Raw genomic sequence first — 19,184 nt, forward strand, 5'->3', positions numbered from 1 at the left:
TTTCCAGTGTATTTCTGGCGCGTGATGCACACAATTAGAGTGTATTACTACTATAGTAGATCGTAGCCGAATTCTGTTTTGCATTTCCGTACGACGTGATTAAAAGTACTGCGTGATTTTGGGTTTGGAATTTCCGTCTTGTGTTGTCCAAAAACAAAGATTTTTAAACACTTTTTATTGCGTTAGCAAATGTGGTATACTGAATATCCCATGCTATGTTGGTAAACAAAACAACACATGAAATCCGTTTTGGCTCCGCCTTTGTGTTCTACAGTCACGGGCTGATTTCATTAAACACTTTTGGGGGGGGATTCGCCGCTTCCAAAATCTTGGCACGCATTCTTCCGCTCATCATTTATTGTTATGCCTCCCTCCAATTTTGACCCTGTTTGTTGTGTGATACCAATTTTACCAAAGCCGTACATTACAAAAGACGTTTTGATGCAATCTTTACACGTACATTGGAAATTGACCGTTACCCGTACGTAGTTTGGTTAAACTCCTGATTGCTTGTTTGTAGCGCTTTCTTATATTGCTCATTACGGACGGCATAATCGGCAGAACGACCTAGAAAAAGAGCCATTGGTAGGGGCGCGTGTCATCTCACGCTGGTCTGCCAGAACACCGGAGCTCTGACTCAATAGCTCGCCGAATTTTCCATCGTACTGTATGAAAGGCAATTACGTTCACTCGGCAGAAGCTGAGCTATTGTGTCGTACCCATTCAGCGTTAGCACTAAAAATGTCCCGAATTTCACCTACAGTACAAACCTACCCTAAAACTTCATACTTTACCAGGTCACAAAATTGATTCTCAGAAAGAGACGAGTACAAGAGATTCAGTAGCACGTTTCTGTGAGTGAATTTATTTCCTTTACAACGAAAAAGATAAAATTTCCGCTCTAACATCGAACAAAGAAACATAACGGGACGAAATTTTCAACATGTTCTGTACAACAACATTGTGACAACATGGGCCCAAAATGGGACCGGCGTATTTTTCATACTATCCTCAACATTCTCACTAATATATTAATAAATTATCTAAAAGCTCATTAACTATATTGGCTATCTTCGAAATTGTACAAATCAATTCGAGTGAAATATATATGCTACAACATTCAACACAAATTCGAATTCTCTCTTCTCATACATACAATACATTCTTGGTCAGATTTTGAACTCATGATTTCGGAATTTCTGTCTTTTCCTTCCTCTGATAATCTTTCATACAAATTCTTCACAAATCTAGGCCATTTTCTACACGTAATGGTCTTCATGTATACAACGTCATCTGATTGTTTGCCACAAAAGCTCCTCGTGCTAATAAGGTAGAACTAGAACAGGGAACAACACAGAAGAAATCTTGGGGAATGTACGTTAGGATTGTGCGATCGCGATTATCTAAAAACCATGCTACACATACTGTGCTCGGTTAATTGTTGAGAGAAGTGTTTAGGTGAGAAGACATTTTCCGTGTCCTTTCTTCTTTGTTTCCCGTGTTCATATTTACTGAATTTTGGACACAGCTGATTCTGACAGCGTGTCAACCTACCTGTTTTCTGTGCCGACACTGCAGAGTTTGTATAACACCCTGACACAACAAAATGTAACTAATAAACTTCTGGGGGTGGCATTTTTTCTTTTCCTGGCCGGTGGCTCGAAGCCTACAGTAGGGTAGGTGTACGCAAAGCTACCTCTCTCTGACAACATCAGTCTAGAATCGGTACAGGTCCTATAGCATTTGGAGTTCAAGAAAGGTACAGCCTTTGTAGAAAATCGCAACGCTCGCTGCGTTAAGTTCTACATGCATATGGCACATTGTTAAGTTACGGCCTGCTACAATACCGGCACGTCCAACATTTACCTATGTAAAAAGTCGTCAGCTCTATGGACATAGTTTTTAAAAACTAGCGCTAGAGTGGCCGAAAAATGTTCCTAGCCGACACTTAGGACAGTTTTCTACGGCGAATGTGTTAAGTTTAGTGTCGGTGCTGTTGTTTTTCCTCTCTCTTTTTTTCACCACGCTCTTCCTTGCTGTAGAAGGTATTGTGAGGACGAGCATGAAGACATGGTGTTGTTCGCATAGTTTCCCGAGCTCATGTGAGAGTTCAGTCCGTTGACGTTGACCGTGGCTACGGTGGTACCGATGATGTTCGCCTGACTCTGCGGGTTGAGTTGCGGGGTGGCCGCGGACATGTTGGCCGTGACGCCGGTCACCGGGGTCGTGGAGGGAGTATTTCCGCACGGCTTGCCGTCTTTGACTAGAACGGGCACGGCGACGCGCCGGGGGGAGTTCCCGGCGGCACACATGTTCTGCTGGCCGGCTTGCCCCTGCACCTGCCCCGCCTGGTGCTGAGAAACCTGCTGCTGTTGCTGCTGCTGCTGTGGTTGTTGTTGCTGTTGTTGCTGCTGCTGCTGCTGTGAAGGCTGGTCTGTGCTGGACTTCTGCCGCTCCTTGTCTTGCCGCTTGCACTTGTAGCGGTGGTTCTGGAACCAGATTTTCACCTGCGTCGGCGTGAGGTTGATGAGCTGGGCCAGGTGCTCGCGCTCGGGCGCCGACAGGTACTTCTGCTGCTTGAAGCGCCGCTCCAGCTCGTACACCTGCGCCTGGGAGAACAGCACTCGTCTCTTGCGGCGCTGAGTGGTTGGCAAGATCGGCTTGGGCCCCTCGATGGTGCCGAGAGACATTCCCATGTTCCCCATACCTCCCGAGTGACCTCCCATCAGCCGTGGAACTGTGGAAAACGACGGGCTTTTAGATGACAATGACTCGCAAAATGCTCCGTAAAAAGGCAAAGAAGTCATGGTTACAAGGTTAGCAGGCCAGGATTTCTTTACTGAGGTTTTTCCTTCAGGAGAAAAAAAACTACTCTCTCTCTCTCTCCCTCTTAGCAGGACCGCTCTCTAACAGACGTTATTGTGAGGTGTCAACCAAAATATCCGAAAATGATTTAGTCCAGAGGTTATGTGTACGTGTGGCGAGGATTTGTGTGTCAAAACTCTGCAGGCTTCCGTCAGACAAAGCCAAACGAGTCGTATCCCACTGATAGTTGGCGGAGTCCTTTGAATAAAGCCATTAAGATAAGGGTAGAAAGAATGCGTTGGAAGTTTTTTTAAAGACCCAGTCTTTGCCTGACAGAAATACAAAACTTCCTTTGGCGTGAAAAGTTTGCGCTATTTTCTGAAGACGCATGTCGATTGCACTTGTGCGTTACTCTAACACAATCGGACCTTAGGACTCGTGGACTGGTTGTGTGTATTGGGGTTGAGAGGAACAACTGCCCCAATTCCCTTTGTAAGGTTTCTGTGCTTGTAGGCCAAATATAAATACTTCAGGTTTTGAAGTTTGCGTGGAAGAACATTTCATAAATCAAGAATCCTCCTCAGCTCAAGCTGGCCCGCGCGAGCTACAAAGGTACAAGGACTCTAGAGTCCGCACGAGATAGGGGCATAAACCAACTCACGGGCCATCGTTCACGGGCCTGTAGTGCCCTTCACTGCATCAATTTTATGCCCTCTTTTGGCACTCTTGATTTTTATAAATACTGGACACAGATTGTCAAACAAGACTTAAGGCGACCGTGCGGAGGGAGCGGATGTGAGTTACGGGTTTCGGGCGAGGGTGACAGAACGCAGGGCCGGGGTGGAGATAAGGCCGCCGGCCGGGGTCGAACGACTCGGAAATACTGAACATTGGAGGAATACTTACATGAGAAGCGTGGGTCGGGATTGGCTCCGTACCAGGACGACGCCGTGTTGCGGACGTGTTCGTTGTAGTGCGGCAGGTCGGACACGTTGCCGTTACAGTAGGGGTTGGCCATGCCGTGGGACAGCTGAGTCGGGACGTGCATGTACGGGTTGGACACCGGCACGTTCATGCTCTGGTGCTGCAGGGGCTGAGTCACCTGTTGGCGGTACCCTCCGGCTCCCATGCCGGCGGCGGCGTTCATCGTTCCCGCGTAGCCTCCAGTCATCGTTCCGTCCATGGGCTTCTTGTACATCTCCTCGAGAGGACTGAGGATGTCTGTCACGGAGAACGGGGTCGTTTGCTTAGGGCTTATGGACTCCATGCTTGAGCGGAGGCAAATTTGCGCAAGGGATCAAGCGCGATGTCCTATTCGCTCTCGGCTAGAGGTGAGCTGTCTTCAAACTGTGTGTGGGCCGCCTTGTTATACCAGCTTCAATCGCACGGCACCGGGGGGCTCCAAGCTGCGCGCGCCTCCTGCCCTGTTTACTTTAATTGGGAAGCCTTGTCTTGGCTGAGTTTGGGGGCGGGGTTTCAGACCTTCAAGTGGCAAACAAGGTGCTTGACGTGAAGGGGACACAATTGGCCAGGTCCTGCTCTCCCCGCAGGGCCCGTTGGACATTATCAATCAGAACGCCCAGCGCACCTCATTTGGTATTCAGAAGAGGTTGGGTCTTTCCCATGGCTTCGACAAACGGATGACGTGAATATATTTTCTTGATTTGCGGGAGGAGTGGCATGAAGCCGAGAAAATAAGTAACTAGCCTGATTGGTCCATAAACGTATAAATCTGTCCAATATGAAATATGATTCCGCGCGACGACATTACAGACGCTACAGTCACAATCTACGGCGTATTCATAATATTCCACGAACTGAAAATGCTATTATGGTTCATTTGATTTTTTTCGTGGCAGCGGTGCGACCGTATAGTTCCTAGGAAACTGGTAGTGAACTCAGACTTTTCACACATAGGTAAAACACACACGCACACCTGGTGGGACTCTTATTATACCTGTCGTGTCACACACGCACAGGTGAGAAAATTTCGTGAGACGTAAACCTTGGACTCGCAAGACAACGTCCATTGAATCACGGTGCCAGCCCAACTGGTGAGGCAAAAATCCGGACGCTCTCTCTCCAGGGTTACCCCACACACGTGTGACACTGTCCATTGTCCCCTGCACAGGCCCACCGCCTCCTATATGCATCACAGTAACACAGTGTCAACACACAGATGTAGAAATTCAACCCACGATTTTCCCCAGAGATTTTTTTATTTATTACGCCGAATTCGTCGCCTACCATTCTGCTTTTTAATCCGAGTACGTTCATGGCCTTTTGTCTTTTCACACGTGTTGTTCTCTTTCTCAAAAGGTGTGAAAATCGATCAATTTAGACAATATCTCGTTGGAGAAGATCCCAATTTCGCCAATGGCTAAACAATGGAGCAGATAAACAACGGGAACGGGGATGTGTATCGCTATTATGGGAGACCAGAACGGTTAAATCGTCCGAATAGCATGACAATAACCCATTTTGCTCGTCATTTCTTTGAACACAATAAAAGTGATTGGTCCATTTTTATTGTCGCTAAATTGTCCGGTGGAATTTTTGCCAAGTTGTAAAATTAGCCCCTTTGTTGGGAAAAAGAAAACAAGCCGTACGTCGTTTCCATATAAAAAGAGTAGATCGGGACATATTCTCAGAACATAACACAACATTACGGGTGTTTCCCTTTTTGGAGAGAGCTCTTAGTCTACAAGAGTGGAGTATATCACTATTCAAATTTACACATTGTTGAAAGATATTATACTGGATAAGTAGTCTCCTCAACTAGGAGACGGGTACGAGCGTTGCTCAATCAATTTTGGTTTCAGGGGAAAAGGAAAACATTGCTTCTGGAAATGTTGTGGGTCTGGGACGTGGGAGGGTTTGGAGAGACGAAATGTGAGTTCTGGGTTGGTCTTTTGGGTTCTAGTATCGTCTAGGCCTGCCGTGAATGATGCTTAAGCGTTTATGGTGCGTCTAAAGTGTTGGCACACCGGCTGTAGAGCTAACGTTAACGCTTGTGTGTGCTTTACCGATAGGAACTGCGCACATATACGGTCACAGACAGAGAAAGAGAGAGGGAGAGATCTAGAGTGGGAGACCTCCATCGCTAAACAGAGAACAGAAATCATAGCATCGTCACGAACTCTAACATTTCTGACTCGCAGTCGGATCACTCCTGGTGAGAAAGTGAGGTGTACCCGTGTGTTTTGTCGCACCTCGTGTTGGGCAAAACAGCTCCAAAACAAAATCGGTATCAGCTTAGCGGTTTTTAAGAGGAATCAACAAACCTCAACTTTATTTTCATGTACTCCAACAAAGGACTGGATTTAGAACTGAGATAAAGGTAAGAACGCTCGCCATAATATTTACTTCTGTCGATACAATTTTCTTTCGCACGTCTGGTTGAAAAGCTAGTCCTGCCCCCAAGAGATTTAGAGTTCTAAGTTCGTTTATAGATCCCTAAGAGCAAAGTTGAGCGCGGGGTCATGTGTATATATTTGCTTCCATCATTGCACTGTTGGTTCGCCATGATAGGCATCAGTCAATAAACATTGAATAAACTGCGCACACGTTTGAAGCCCGGGCCGGGCCGACAGGCTTTTGTCTGGCGGTGACATGTTCGTCTTTATTCCGTGTTTTCGGAAGGTTTAATTGTCCGGTCAGCCGGGCGGGTTGCAGTGAACGCGGGTTATATAAATTCCTTGCGGTTTTTCTCTGAACGTAGTTTAGAATGTAAAGGTGTACGTAGGTTATCTATAGTGTAACCTGGGCGAGTGAGAGAGAAAAAAGATACACACGGAAATATAGATGTTCACTCTTTGACTGCTTACATTATAGCTCAATACCTGATATGTGCAATTCATTAACACGCTGCAATATATAAAATATGCTACAACCTTCATTGTTGAAAATAAGTTTTTAAGTTAAAATTAAAATTCAACTCGGAGTCCCTATTTTTATACAACACGGCCTGACGAATGTTTTTTTTTCAATAAAATTGTCAAATAACTCCTTTTGAAGTAAAAATTTGCAGCTAGGATTTTTAGGGGAGATAATAGCAATAAATAGCAATATCGTATTCAACACAAGCCTTCAGAAAACTTGAACAAAGAAAAATATTTTTGTGACTTTTCTGATGAAGAGGTTAGACCCTGCAAGTCGTGCAGATCTGGATACTGAATAAACCATTCATTCATTCACAAAAAGAGCACACGGAAAAGCTCAAGCTCAAAACGGCACGGCAAAAAGCTACATAACAAAACATTCCTATGGATTTTTAGAATCAGCGTCGCATTTGATATTCTGTGTTTGGGACCTTGCTATTTTCAAAGTTATTTTGCATGTTCTTCTTCCAAAGCAAAGTTCTGATATCCTGATCGACACGAATGAGTTTTCGACTAGCATCAAAGAACGTCACATACAAAGTAAAAAGAGGTCACCATGAAAACCCAGAGTCAGTCGAAGTTACTTCTTGTTAAATGTATCCCCTACTTTCACGTAAACCACCCTTTTGTGTCAGATACAAACTATTGTAAATTCATTCTTATATTATAAACTCTAAAACTTCATTGTTCACTTCATATTAATATGTAAAATGAGAAGATACTTCCATATACTTCAGCGCTTCTATGGAGTTGTTAACGTACAAATTGGAAGAGAAGACTGTAAGGTTATTGCTTATTTAAGTATGGTCTACGTTATATTTTGTCAAAATATGATATTTCGTGTCCGCTCCTCGGCTTCCTGAATTACTTACTAGCAACCAACGGCAGAAAATTGTTTGGATCCAACGATAGCCACCTCTACATATTAATCTACGATTCAAACATATAAACAAAAAGAAATCAACAAGATTTGGTGCTTTTTATTATCTTCTTATAGTCATACTCTTCATCAAACACGACAGAGGTGTCCACTGAATAATTCAGGATATTAGGAAAACCACTTTCATTTGTTGTTCACTTCTATTCTGCCGACCACTTCTCAAATATTAAAAACAAAACTATTCCTTTATTCATAAAGAGAAACACTCATTGAGACATCAGTAAAACAATTTTGTAAGCATTTTACATCAACACCATGAACAAAAACTAGTGGTTAAGTTTGACAATAGCTCTCACCAGACGAGCTTCGATTTTGCCTCCAACATCCAAGATTTTCCATCGTCCAAGCAAATGTTACTAAAACAGAAAAATATGAATGTGATACGTTATTTCAAAAGCTGACGCATGTATTTATTCCTAATGAATCCGCCGTGCTATTGTTTTCCAGTTTCATCGTTTATTTTTATTTTTTTTACAAACATTCAGACTGTTTTGTCTGAATGTGTCTGTTTTGACACATTCAGGGTTTTTTTAGAATACCTGATGGGTTTTAGATTGTATATTTCCTACGATTTGGCAAAGACATCATAAAGCTATTTTACAAATAAGGCACACTTTAGTTGCTTTTTGCAATCTACTATTTTAATGTGAGAACTTCTACATTATTCAACATTTACAGTTAATGTAGCAAAAACGTATAGTGCAACGTTGTTTAGATAATTCATTTTCCTTGCGACGTCATCTGTAGAAAGTTGTCCAAGAACAAACGTATTTTCCATAGTATCAAAGGCACAAAAATGTTTAAACGACATATTTTCCCCATTCATGGCAGTAAAGAAAAGCATTATTGTGTCACATACAATGATCGTGCCTAGTGACTTCAAAGCTATAACGGTCGATATCTGACGGTGTTACAATATATAAACCGCCAATACAAAACATTGAACCATGCGAAAATTTGCTGTTATTATTACCATTGCTTTACTGCCACATTTAATAGTATTATCATTACTATTATGTTATAAGAATAGATGATTAAATACGTTTCTTTAGTCCCTTTGCTATGTTCCTCATGGCAATACTACTTTCCACTGCTAAATAGTTCCAGTCAATATTACACTAAGGAGGGTATACGTAGCAGAAGGGCTACCGAAACATTGACAGCTTCATTTTGGTTGTGTAACAAACAACTTTATCATTCATTCACCAACTTGATTAAACCATTTACGGCTTTGGAAAACAGTTTCAGAAGTAGTTTCACGCTGAGTGGTTTTTTAAAGAAATATAATGCATACCATACAGTTATAAAGTTAACGTTCCCTTTCTTTTCAACACAAAACCTGCAAAAATGATTCCATGTTTGATATACATAGAAGAAGAACTTTATCGCACGATAATAGCAGCTGGTACAAGGTATGGCAACTTGTACATACATGGAAGTTGAACTACAGCTTGGATGCGATTTTACCACATTTTGTTGAGCAAAAATCTATCGGCTATTTTCCCGTTCTTCTGTGTCACGTCAATAAAGTTTAACCTCATCTTAGTGTCCTAGTTATAGGAAATAACGAACAAAGACACAAAAACAAAAAACAGTGTTTAATCTGAGTTTGAAATATTTGCTAGTTGAAGAGATGTTTGACATAAGTTTGAAATATTTCAAGTTTGTTTCATAGCGTCGACGGGTTTCGTTAAATTTGTCGTGCAAAAACATGGCACATGCATATATTTCAACACACACTTTTACTGTTTTACACACAGGTGGAGAAATGTAGGGACCAGAGTTGTGCAAAGCCCTGTTTTATCAAAATCAAACAGACTATAAAGTGTTTAAGGTCTTTGCGCACAGTAACATAATTCAGTCCCCCTGTAAACATGGCGCATGATATCACACGACATAACTGTCATCTTAACGGCCAATTCATCAACATTGCGGGGGAATGACCCCTTAAACAATGGTGTGTATGGTCGCCTGCGGACACATACACACAAAACATACATCCGAAAATTTTCTCTCTGTGTGTAAAAGATAGTCCGTCATTATCACGAATACCCTATGGTGGAACTAGTATGCATCATTGTTAAAATTTAATCAGCTCATATAAAATTTTGTTAAAGAAAAATGCACAGATAAATAATTTTTCGTATAGCGCAATGCGTTTTATCTGTACCGTGTGAATAAAAAAGATGTTTCGCATCTGTTAGAAAATATAATTGAAAAACATGACTGTCGTTACTAGATTGTCTTGTCTCTGTCTTAGGGGTCGCAAAGTCTGGGTTCTTGTTCGTCCACTTTTCTGGAAGTGTCTTAAGTTTATTTCGCATTTTATGTCTGGTTTAAAGTATTCCAGTGACTTGAAAGCGACTTCAGGTAGCCATTGGTATTGTCTGAGACTACCTTCTACTAGAAAATGACTCAATTACAAATGTATCTGTTTTATAGAGAGAACACATGTATGTGGTAACGTAGTGCTAGGCGCCTTCAACTAAAGGTTACATTGCCATAGAACAATAAAAAAGGGGACAAAATAACACATATTCCTGTTTTCTTTATGATGTCGTTGTTTTTTAGTGAGAAAAACTGTTTTGGAATTTTCTTGTTTCGATCGAGCATCATAGACGCAGTATTAAGTATGACCTTTTCCAGTTACATATACAGGAGCTGGATCTTGCAAGATTTCACAAAGATTCTGAGTGGTATTCTACAAATGTATCTCACCATTGATCAAGAAATGCAACCTATAGATTTAATAAAAAAATCTGTAGTATCACTGCTATGTCAAAGTGTAAAACGAACACACATTCACACAGTATATACTTTCGCAGACGAGGACGAATAGCTGATAAGAGTTATGCGCTCTAACATTATGTGGCCGATGGAAAGAAAAATCAAGGAGTGCTGGTGCAGGTACGAGTAAACCACACCAAATTCTCGGACACTAAAGAAAACACACGGCCCCACTCCAAACGCCAGCACAGAAATACCAGCTAATTGTTTCACATTCACCGCGGCCGTCCTTAATCCTACTCCAGCCACACGCGACTGGCCATGCCCGGAACGACGCTCGACTCGGCTTTGCCGTTGTTTGTCGCGTATCTTCTAAACAACAGAAGCGGACGCCTCATTATTTCCACTGGAAAGTTAGACCCCCTTGCGTCTGGACCAGAAGAAAACGGCTAGGAACCCGGAACACGTGAAGAGGCGGTCTGTATTGAAGCCGCGGAGCTCCCATTGTTTTTGAAGATGACTCCAGGCGTCAGGAAAGATCGATAATCGGGCCGCACGGGCGACACAAGGGGCCTGGTCACGCGCGAACAATGATCCACCGAAAACTGATACCGACAACTTTTTTTCTTTCTTTCTTTTTTTCTTTTTCTTTTGATAGAGGACCTGATCGTGTTTAGCAAGCACGGTTAATTATGTGGAAAATTTTGTTTCTTTGCAAAGGCATATACGAATACACGCGTACTGGTATGTTGCTTTCGTTATCGGGGTTATTTTGTGCGAAACCTTTTGTTAATGAAAAGTTTATAAGCATGAATGTCTCTATACAGTGATTTTCATTTTCTTTCGCGCAGTTGGAATATGCTGAGTGTTCTAAATGAGCATTCTGGCAAGAAAAACACAACATTTGTCAGTATTTAAAGACACTTTTTTTGTGTAAAGTTCTTTGATATATCCATTTTTAAATTGCCTAGTACGAGTACTCATCGATTGTGGAAAAAAGACGATTCACTGTACTACCTTCATCTAACAACACAAAACTTTTTTTTCGACCAACTGGTTGAAACTGGTAACGGTTAAAATCTTACAGGAATATAAGTATAGAGCTCATCACAAGTCAGACTGAACATGATATACTTTATGCACATTAAACTAACATTTTGAAGACCCTCAATCCTCATAATAACAAACCATAACTTTATTCTTGGATTTCTTTCGAATTTGTTGGTAGCTAAAACAAGTACAACACAACAAAGGCTGAAGTGTTATAACTTCTTAAACAACACTTAGATCATGCTTTAGCTATAGTATGCAATGATACTTATGTGTATGTAACAAAAATAATGAAATGTTGCCATGAAAAGGTAAAACAAAATAGCACAATTACTTGTTCTCTTTCGAGCGAGTGTTTTTAAGTCACAAAGTGCGTATTCTTCCCAACGTAAGTTTTTTAATGGTTTATAAACTCATTTATATTTTGTTATAATATACATGGCGTACTGGGCGTAATTGTGATATCTATAACCTAGATTAGCTAGATTTTGTCACACGTTCACGAATTTGGCCTCCCGAACACTATCCGAACGCCCGCAACCATGGTTAGGAGTAAGTCGGAGAAAAGTCGGCTGGTGTTCGGCGTGTTCGGCTTCCTGTCGGCTGCGCCAGCCGAATGTTTCAAAATGTTCAAAACATTCGGGGGTTGGTCGGGAGGTTCGGACATATGGTTGGCTGGTAATCGGCTGCAAGTTAGCAGAGCAGCAATCAACCATTTGGGAGTAATTCAGCAGTTTCTGGGTGTTAAATTTGACAAAAATTTGACTCAAAATGCTCCCGAACGTCGATCAGTCGAATGTGGTCGGCAGGTGTTCGGGGGCAAGGTCCGGGAATGTCCTGAATGTGTGACAGTTTCTTCCGGGGTTTTCTTGTCATGGAAATGTGGTCTAGATGTGCGTGAATTACGTGCCGAAAATTTGCGTCATCTCGGCACATTGCAGCGTTCCGAACAAAAAACGCTGACGCGTGACCAGCCGACAAGTCACTCCAACTGCCTCGTTAGAGGGCCGCCTTCGTCATTCCAAACTATTGTACCCTAGTGCTTAGGACAAAGGTACTCGTACATGTGTTTTTTTCCATATTCACAAAAACATGTTTTTTTCATATTCACAAAAACCAAAGCGTGGTTGAATGGGACAGTATTTCTCACGACGTTTTGACGTATGACATCGTTGGGCGCCCACCAAATCACAGGATACGTCGCTCCAAGCTCTCATTAGAAAACGGAGCGCAATGTTCTGTTGACACGTTGTTTCTTACGATTTTCTTGACGTAGCTCAAAGCGCTTTACGCACGTGAGCAAAAAAAAAATCACACATCACGTAGCTCTCTCATTAGGTACAGGTACAAAGTGTGCCTGTCGCCGTCAAAGATATGTCTATGTCTTTAATTGGCAAGATACAAAATGGCTTTTCGCACAAAATTTCTCAAATTGTAACATCAAAATATTGACACAAAAGTTTGGTTGACTATACACATGTACATTTTTTCCAGTTTTTATTGAACTGTCGTCTCTCGTGATTTTTCTATAATTGCATAGCACTGGTTGACGACATTTTACATATGCTTGCTCATTAGCAAAACACACTGCTAAAGCGCTCGCCCCTCCGTCATACGTTCACTGACGTATTCTGATGGCTTCTTTTTCATAGAAAAGTTGTCCACGTGAGGTTGAAGAAACAGCAACGATTTCCCCACGAAGTCTATTGAAATTGCCTTCCCTGCCATAAAAATTGACGTAAAGCACCGTTAGATTAAATACAAAGCAGGCGTTTTTTCGCCCAATTTTTCGCCAATTTCATGTAACGTTATATACCGTGCGTTGAAACACTGGTCTTCCACCGTGTCATGAACGGCCGAATGTTGACAATAGGCGAAGGCGAAACGCAGCTGCATGGCGCACGAACACACACGTCTAATAGCCCAATTTATGACTTATTATGTAAAGTTTGAGCTATGAAAAACTCGGGACCACAAACGTTTCACTAACAACGAAATCCGAGAGAAATTACGTGGGACAAATGTTATGTCTGACCTTAGTCTACGCGACGGGATGTCTTAACTTCAACCGTTTTATTTGTTGATTGGTTGTTTCTTGTTTTAGTTTTTCTTTCAAACTTTTTTCTTAGTTAATATACCACAAGACAGGACAACGGTATCCAGGGCAATTGAAATTAAGTATGTATACGTAGTTTCAGTAAAACGACATATACACCAAGAAGCGTTATGTTATTTTTGACTGTACCTCACACCTATGTCTAGTCTGGAAAAAATACACGAATAAAATTATATACTTTCTTATGTGACATATTGCATACAGGATATCATTTTCTCTTGAGGTAACATTTTCTCTTAAAACTTGAAGAATGAATGAAACTCCTGTGTATATCCATCTTAGTATCTATCTATCTAGCTCCTGAATTATAAATGAATCGAATGACTTAGTAAAATGTAACAATAAATGTACGGGTTACTGTTTCATCATAAATTTTAGATGCAATAATATTATGAACATTTTATAATATCATGTTAATGTAATAGTGTATAATTACGGATGCGTCTTTGTTGTCTTCTATACTAGTTTAGACATGCATTGGTATTTTGTACACGTGTGTTTTTAAAGGAATTCAATGCGTTGGGCTGTCTCCATTCATATAATAGGCAAACAGGTTTTTGTTGTTGTGTGTGTGTGTGTGTGGGGGGGTGTTCGAATTCGAACACTGTAGATAAACTTATGAAAACATCGCCAGGCATGTCAGCATTGTCAGGCTATCGAGGTAACTGAGGTAATTCGAAGATAGTTTATTAGTGTGTGTGCCCGTGTGTGCGTATGTGTGTGTGTGGGGGGGGGCGTGTGTGTATATATATATATAGAGAGAGAGAGAGCTATATTTCACCTTCAATACATCATTTTCTCCACAACAAGTAGTGTTTTATTCACAAACACTTTGACCACGCCGTCAGCAAAAGGCAAGGACACGAAATGGACTCGAACATACAAAAACACCTCAAGCCAAACGCGCTGGCTGGCAGAAGTCACATCTCACTAACCTCTGCCACCTGTGACTTCTATGCGCCGATTCTGCTCGGCCCTTTCTGTCCATTCCAAAATAAAAGCCAGAATATCGCAGCAGTATTATCGGACAGCCGCAGCAAAAACATCTCGGTATAAAAGCCGACCGATTTACGCCAGACGTGGCCACATCGGCGGGCGGCTGATGAGCCCTGACCTGTGACACGCTGACATTTCCCCCGCTTTAAGTATGTAGGCCACTGACGTCTTTACGGCGTAACGGCAGACGTCTTTAGGGAAGCTACAGGTTGGAAAGTCGCTCGCAGGAGAAATTGCTCTATTATAGCGCCATTAGGCGGAGGAGTAATCGACTGCGGAGAGAGGACAGCGTGATTGCAGAAGAGCCCGGTTCACCAATAGCTTCATTTTCATCCCGCCGATGAGAAAGCGCGGACAAGTGGTGCTTCAGTTCTCCTGGCGGGTGCACAAACGAATTTTCTGTCGGCCCCAATAGAAGACGAGAGGGCTGGCCACTTAGCCAGCTCCCTCTCGAAGAAGGAAATGCATTTCTCAAGCACCATGGGTCACGCAGCCGAGGAAAATTATCCTCCTGCGCGGTTCTCTCTGGCGAAAGGTGAAAAACGTCGTCTGCGCGGATCGCGCGCGCGGGTCCTCTCCACTTTACTTCACTCTCTCAGGGTCTTTCCGCCGCCGCCGCCGCAATTTGCGCCCCTTTCTGCCCCAAATTGCCCTTCTTTGTGTGATCAAAAGCCGAACAATTTTTACCCGTACCTGAAGGTTAGGAAATGTCAGGAGTGATTTCTGTCCACTCACTTGCGTAAGGAAAGGACAACGGGGCCTGAATATCTAATATCCCTTCTTCTAAATTTAAACGTCAAAAAGAAAAGATCTAGATCATTTTGAAATATTCGAGCATATTTCAAATGCATAGTTCATCGAAAAGTGTTGTGCTGCATTACGTTTTGAACGTTTTGAATAACACAACGATATCATGTAAGTTAACTGAAACCGAAAATAGTCACTGGCAGAAAGAAAGAATGAAAGAAAAGAGAAAGAAAATAGAGCGAAGATTAAAAAACAAAGGAAAGATGTTCAATAGCAAGTTCCAATGAAATTCGTTAACTTCCAAACGTCATGAATACTAATTAAAATTTAATATTATTTGAATAAACGTGGTAATGCTGAGGTCACATTTCCAAGCCGGGGCCAGGCCGGGTAGGCTCTGGGAACGAAAAGTATGACATAAAAGGCATAAAAACACAAAAGATTTGCAACAATTGATTACGAGCCCTATCTGTACATATTCTTGAATGAATATTGTTTATTTTATCGTTCACGTAAACAGCCCGGCCGGGCCCCGACTTGGAAATGTGACCTCAGCATATAAAAACACATGCAGAACGACAACCAACAGTAACATTCAAAGTGTATTGTGAAGTTAATTCCCACAATTTTCTGGATAGAAACGTATCTAGTTGGCAAAATGACTTGGAGAGCCGAAATAACACTTTTTCCATGCGTCGCATTAGACCAGAAGAACACAGGAAATTGGCTCTAGAAACGACAGGAAAATGTGATCTAATGATGCATTCTGACATGCGGAGCTGGAGAGTGTGCGGTTAGATTGACAAGTTGTTACGGGGTAATGCCCTGTGTAGCTATTAGGGTTATTATCCTGTCATGTCGTGGGTTATTAACACGTGGCTTGTGATGTCTGCTACTTTCTGTAAGGACCGAAGTTGACAACATCATTACGGGCGGATTGTTAGGTGCCCGGAGTGCATGTCACTTTTGTGGCAAGGCGGTTTTGGTTGTCTAAATACATCTAAAGTTGGGTAATACTGAGAGCCATTTGCTTTTCTTTCTACCTTTCTTCTGTGTCTTTGTGTTTTCCTTTCTTTCTTCAAATCCTTCTTATTGTTCCTTTTATATACATTGTATATTGTTGAGAGAACAGTTAAGAGAAACATTACCCAAATGCGGACATAAACTAATTAAATACGTGTATGTGCGTCTGTAAACTAGGAGGAGAAATTTCTATCTGTCTTCATGTCAATTTCCCCAGTCTTTGTCCTTCGCTTAAATTGTCTTTTTTTTTAATTCCTCTTTGTCACCTTTGTTCTGTTTGTTTTTGTGTTTCTGTTTGTGTGTTTCTCTCTCTCTCTCTGTGCGCGCGCGCCCCTGTTTCAGATTAGTATTGCACGTTACCTTAGTACATGTGCAGCCGCAGCAGTGTGCATGTTTCTCATCAAAACAAACAAAAAACAAAACAAAACTAGAAAGGCCGACATTTGCTTTGGAGCAAATACAGCAATGGCTTCACCACATTTTACGACATGGCAGGGAAAGAATGAGAAACACAAGGGAAAACAATGCTTTACATTGATATAACTATAGTATGAAGTAACATACAACTAAGACTACAACAGTTGGATAGCTATTCCCTACATTATTGGTTAGGATTTTTAATTGCATAATGCAAACTGTTGATTTTCAAGAAAAAAAGAAGCGTTCATAGCCCGCATTCCAATGCTGGAGCAGGAAAGCTTGAAATACCTACCAAAACACTTGAATACAGACATACTGTCAGTATGGAATGGCTCTGTGCAGGTATTAATTAAGTTAAGCCTGTTAAATTCCAACAGCCAATCAGCAAGGAGAATAGAGGAAAGCTGCATGCCGATTGGTTGATGCCCTGCATTCCATTGTGATGACTCATGCCCAAATGTGGTAACACTGCACACTAACTCAGTAATACATTTGCTATAACACAGCCAAAAAACTCAAATAAAACCATTCTAAAAGCCTGTATCACAAAAATTAAAAAAAAGCCTAGGGGTATTCGCCTACTGTACTTCCATACCAAATTTCAGGTCCTTAGGCCCCAAAATGAAGAAGCTGAATCTATTTAAAGAAATGGCAGGAGAAGAAGGAGAATCATGAGAAAAAGCAATATGGTTTCACCACTTTGTGGTGAACCCATAACAAAACCAACCCAAATTCCATTTGCGTTGCAGTGTCCCTTTCGATTCGATCCAATATCTCACACTTACTGTGGTCTTTCAACGAACTCGATTCAACAGAGTGAGAGAGAACGAGAGAGAAAGAAAGAGATCCAAACATGCTGATTCGACTTGTTTCCCTTATACTGACGCCCCCTCCCCCTCCAAACACATGTATTAGTTGTGGGTAAAGGTAAGTTGACAACTGTACTGTTGACAGACGCGATGTGTGCATGTACAGTCCCGCCTATGAATAACAAGCCGCCCTGAGAACAGTTTACCCGCCGCCGATTTACTGACAACAGTTTACGACACTTGGCGTGTTGACGTCTGGACATGCGCCATGTCAGTCGTAAGGTCAAAGGTGACGTTAGTTCAAGGTCATGTCTACGAATGAGGTATATGTAAAATGTTTGTAAGACGATGTTATATTGCTATTATAATTTAGAACTCGCATTTTTAGTTTTCGTAGTATATTTAGTTTTCTTGGAGTAGGTGAAAACAAGAGGCCTCCTTTGCTATCAAAAACTTTCGAGGCAAGGAGGTTACATCAAGCGCGGCCAGTGGATTGAAAATTTAACAGGTGGCAATTCATGGGCTGCAATGCACATATCAACCGCTAGATGACACTGCTACTCGGGAGAGCTGAGATGGAAGTTTTTACCATATGAGCTACTCATAATTATATGTCCGCAGGTTCACAGAACGAAGTTGTCAGGCGACTCACCACTCTACAGACAACTCGGGCAGTGATGTCGTTGACTGACAAAGAAAAATCCAGACTGAATTTGAAGCGGTCTACTCATACATGTACATTACCGGCGCTTGTGCGTGTGTAGCACCGGTTACACTGTGTAGGTACTCTGTGTCAGACTTTGACCTGAGCTATACGTGTGTATGATGGCGAGACCGCTGACTCTATGACAAGTTGCTGATCTCTTGTGCTTAAACAAAACTACGCTGAAGCCCGAAACACAGGTACATTTCATGTGGAATTTGCCAAGGTTTTAACCATCCGTGTGACGGTGTATAGGGTGTATAGTTTGGCACTGTTTAGGGTAAGGTTTTTAACGTTTGCTTTTTTACGCATACCTTGCATCATAACCTATATCAAAGTGCACTTCTGATTCAATCAGTGCAGTACAATTCTAACGCCGTTTGGGGGCAGTCTATAGGGTCTGTGGCGCAACGGATAACGCGTCTGACTACGGATCAGAAGATTCCAGGTTCGAATCCTGGCAGACTCGGCTTATTTTTCTTTTTTTTTCCAGAAGCAAATAAAAAATTCGTCCGTTTATTTAATCACTGAACGTTTTCTCATACAATGACATAGAGTTTAGGAATTATTTTGGTATATTCATGTCCAGAAGTGCAGAAACTATACCATTTATACCATTGATTGTACTGCTTTTGACATCTTAAAAGCATTCTTTACTATCGAGCAAATTATCACATAACTTAATGGTAACGTTACATATCTTTTTACGAGAGTTGATGTTACTAGCATATGCTATAGCTCGCCATCATAAACAAGCTCCCTACGTCAAGTTCAAAACTTTTTTAGGAAGCAAAACTGTGATCGATCGACGACAACTTAAAGCAACCGTCAGCCGCGATAGCTCAGTTGGGAGAGCGTTAGACTGAAGATCTAAAGGTCCCTGGTTCAATCCCGGGTCGCGGCAAAGGCGACTGATAATTTTTTTTGGCAGCACAGCTGCAGAACGACACGACAGCCGAGGCCTGGG

The 19,184-nt window shown here is 41.9% G+C and overlaps 1 protein-coding gene and 2 non-coding genes across 3 annotated transcripts; 2 read left to right on the forward strand and 1 right to left on the reverse strand.

The window, feature by feature from the left end:
* Positions 1 to 831: 831 nt before the first annotated feature.
* LOC109488237 (homeobox protein Nkx-2.1-like) lies at positions 832 to 4,239 on the reverse strand. Its single transcript, XM_019792451.1, has 2 exons — positions 3,712 to 4,239; positions 832 to 2,737 (listed from the first exon to the last, which is right to left on the reverse strand). Exons 1-2 carry the CDS (start codon positions 4,070 to 4,072, stop codon positions 2,019 to 2,021), a joined length of 1,080 nt encoding a protein of 359 aa, XP_019648010.1. The 5' UTR covers positions 4,073 to 4,239; the 3' UTR covers positions 832 to 2,018.
* A 14,374-nt stretch (positions 4,240 to 18,613) lies between these two features.
* Positions 18,614 to 18,686, forward strand: Trnar-acg. The gene has a single exon. It is a non-coding gene; the product is annotated as a tRNA-Arg (tRNA).
* A 362-nt stretch (positions 18,687 to 19,048) lies between these two features.
* Positions 19,049 to 19,121, forward strand: Trnaf-gaa. The gene has a single exon. It is a non-coding gene; the product is annotated as a tRNA-Phe (tRNA).
* The last annotated feature ends 63 nt before the right edge of the window (positions 19,122 to 19,184 follow it).

The sequence above is a fragment of the Branchiostoma belcheri genome, unplaced genomic scaffold (assembly GCF_001625305.1).
Source record: "Branchiostoma belcheri isolate BF01 breed outbred unplaced genomic scaffold, Haploidv18h27 scaffold92, whole genome shotgun sequence".
In the NCBI taxonomy this organism is placed as follows: Eukaryota; Metazoa; Chordata; class Leptocardii; order Amphioxiformes; family Branchiostomatidae; genus Branchiostoma; species Branchiostoma belcheri.

Excerpts from the sequence above, each read along its gene's own strand:
- LOC109488237 (XM_019792451.1), bottom strand. The coding sequence starts at position 4,072 with ATGGAGTCCATAAGCCCTAAGCAAACGACCCCGTTCTCCGTGACAGAC. Across the intron at positions 2,738-3,711 it reads TCCCGACCCACGCTTCTCAT|TTCCACGGCTGATGGGAGGT; the intron begins GTAAGTATTCCT and ends CGTTTTCCACAG.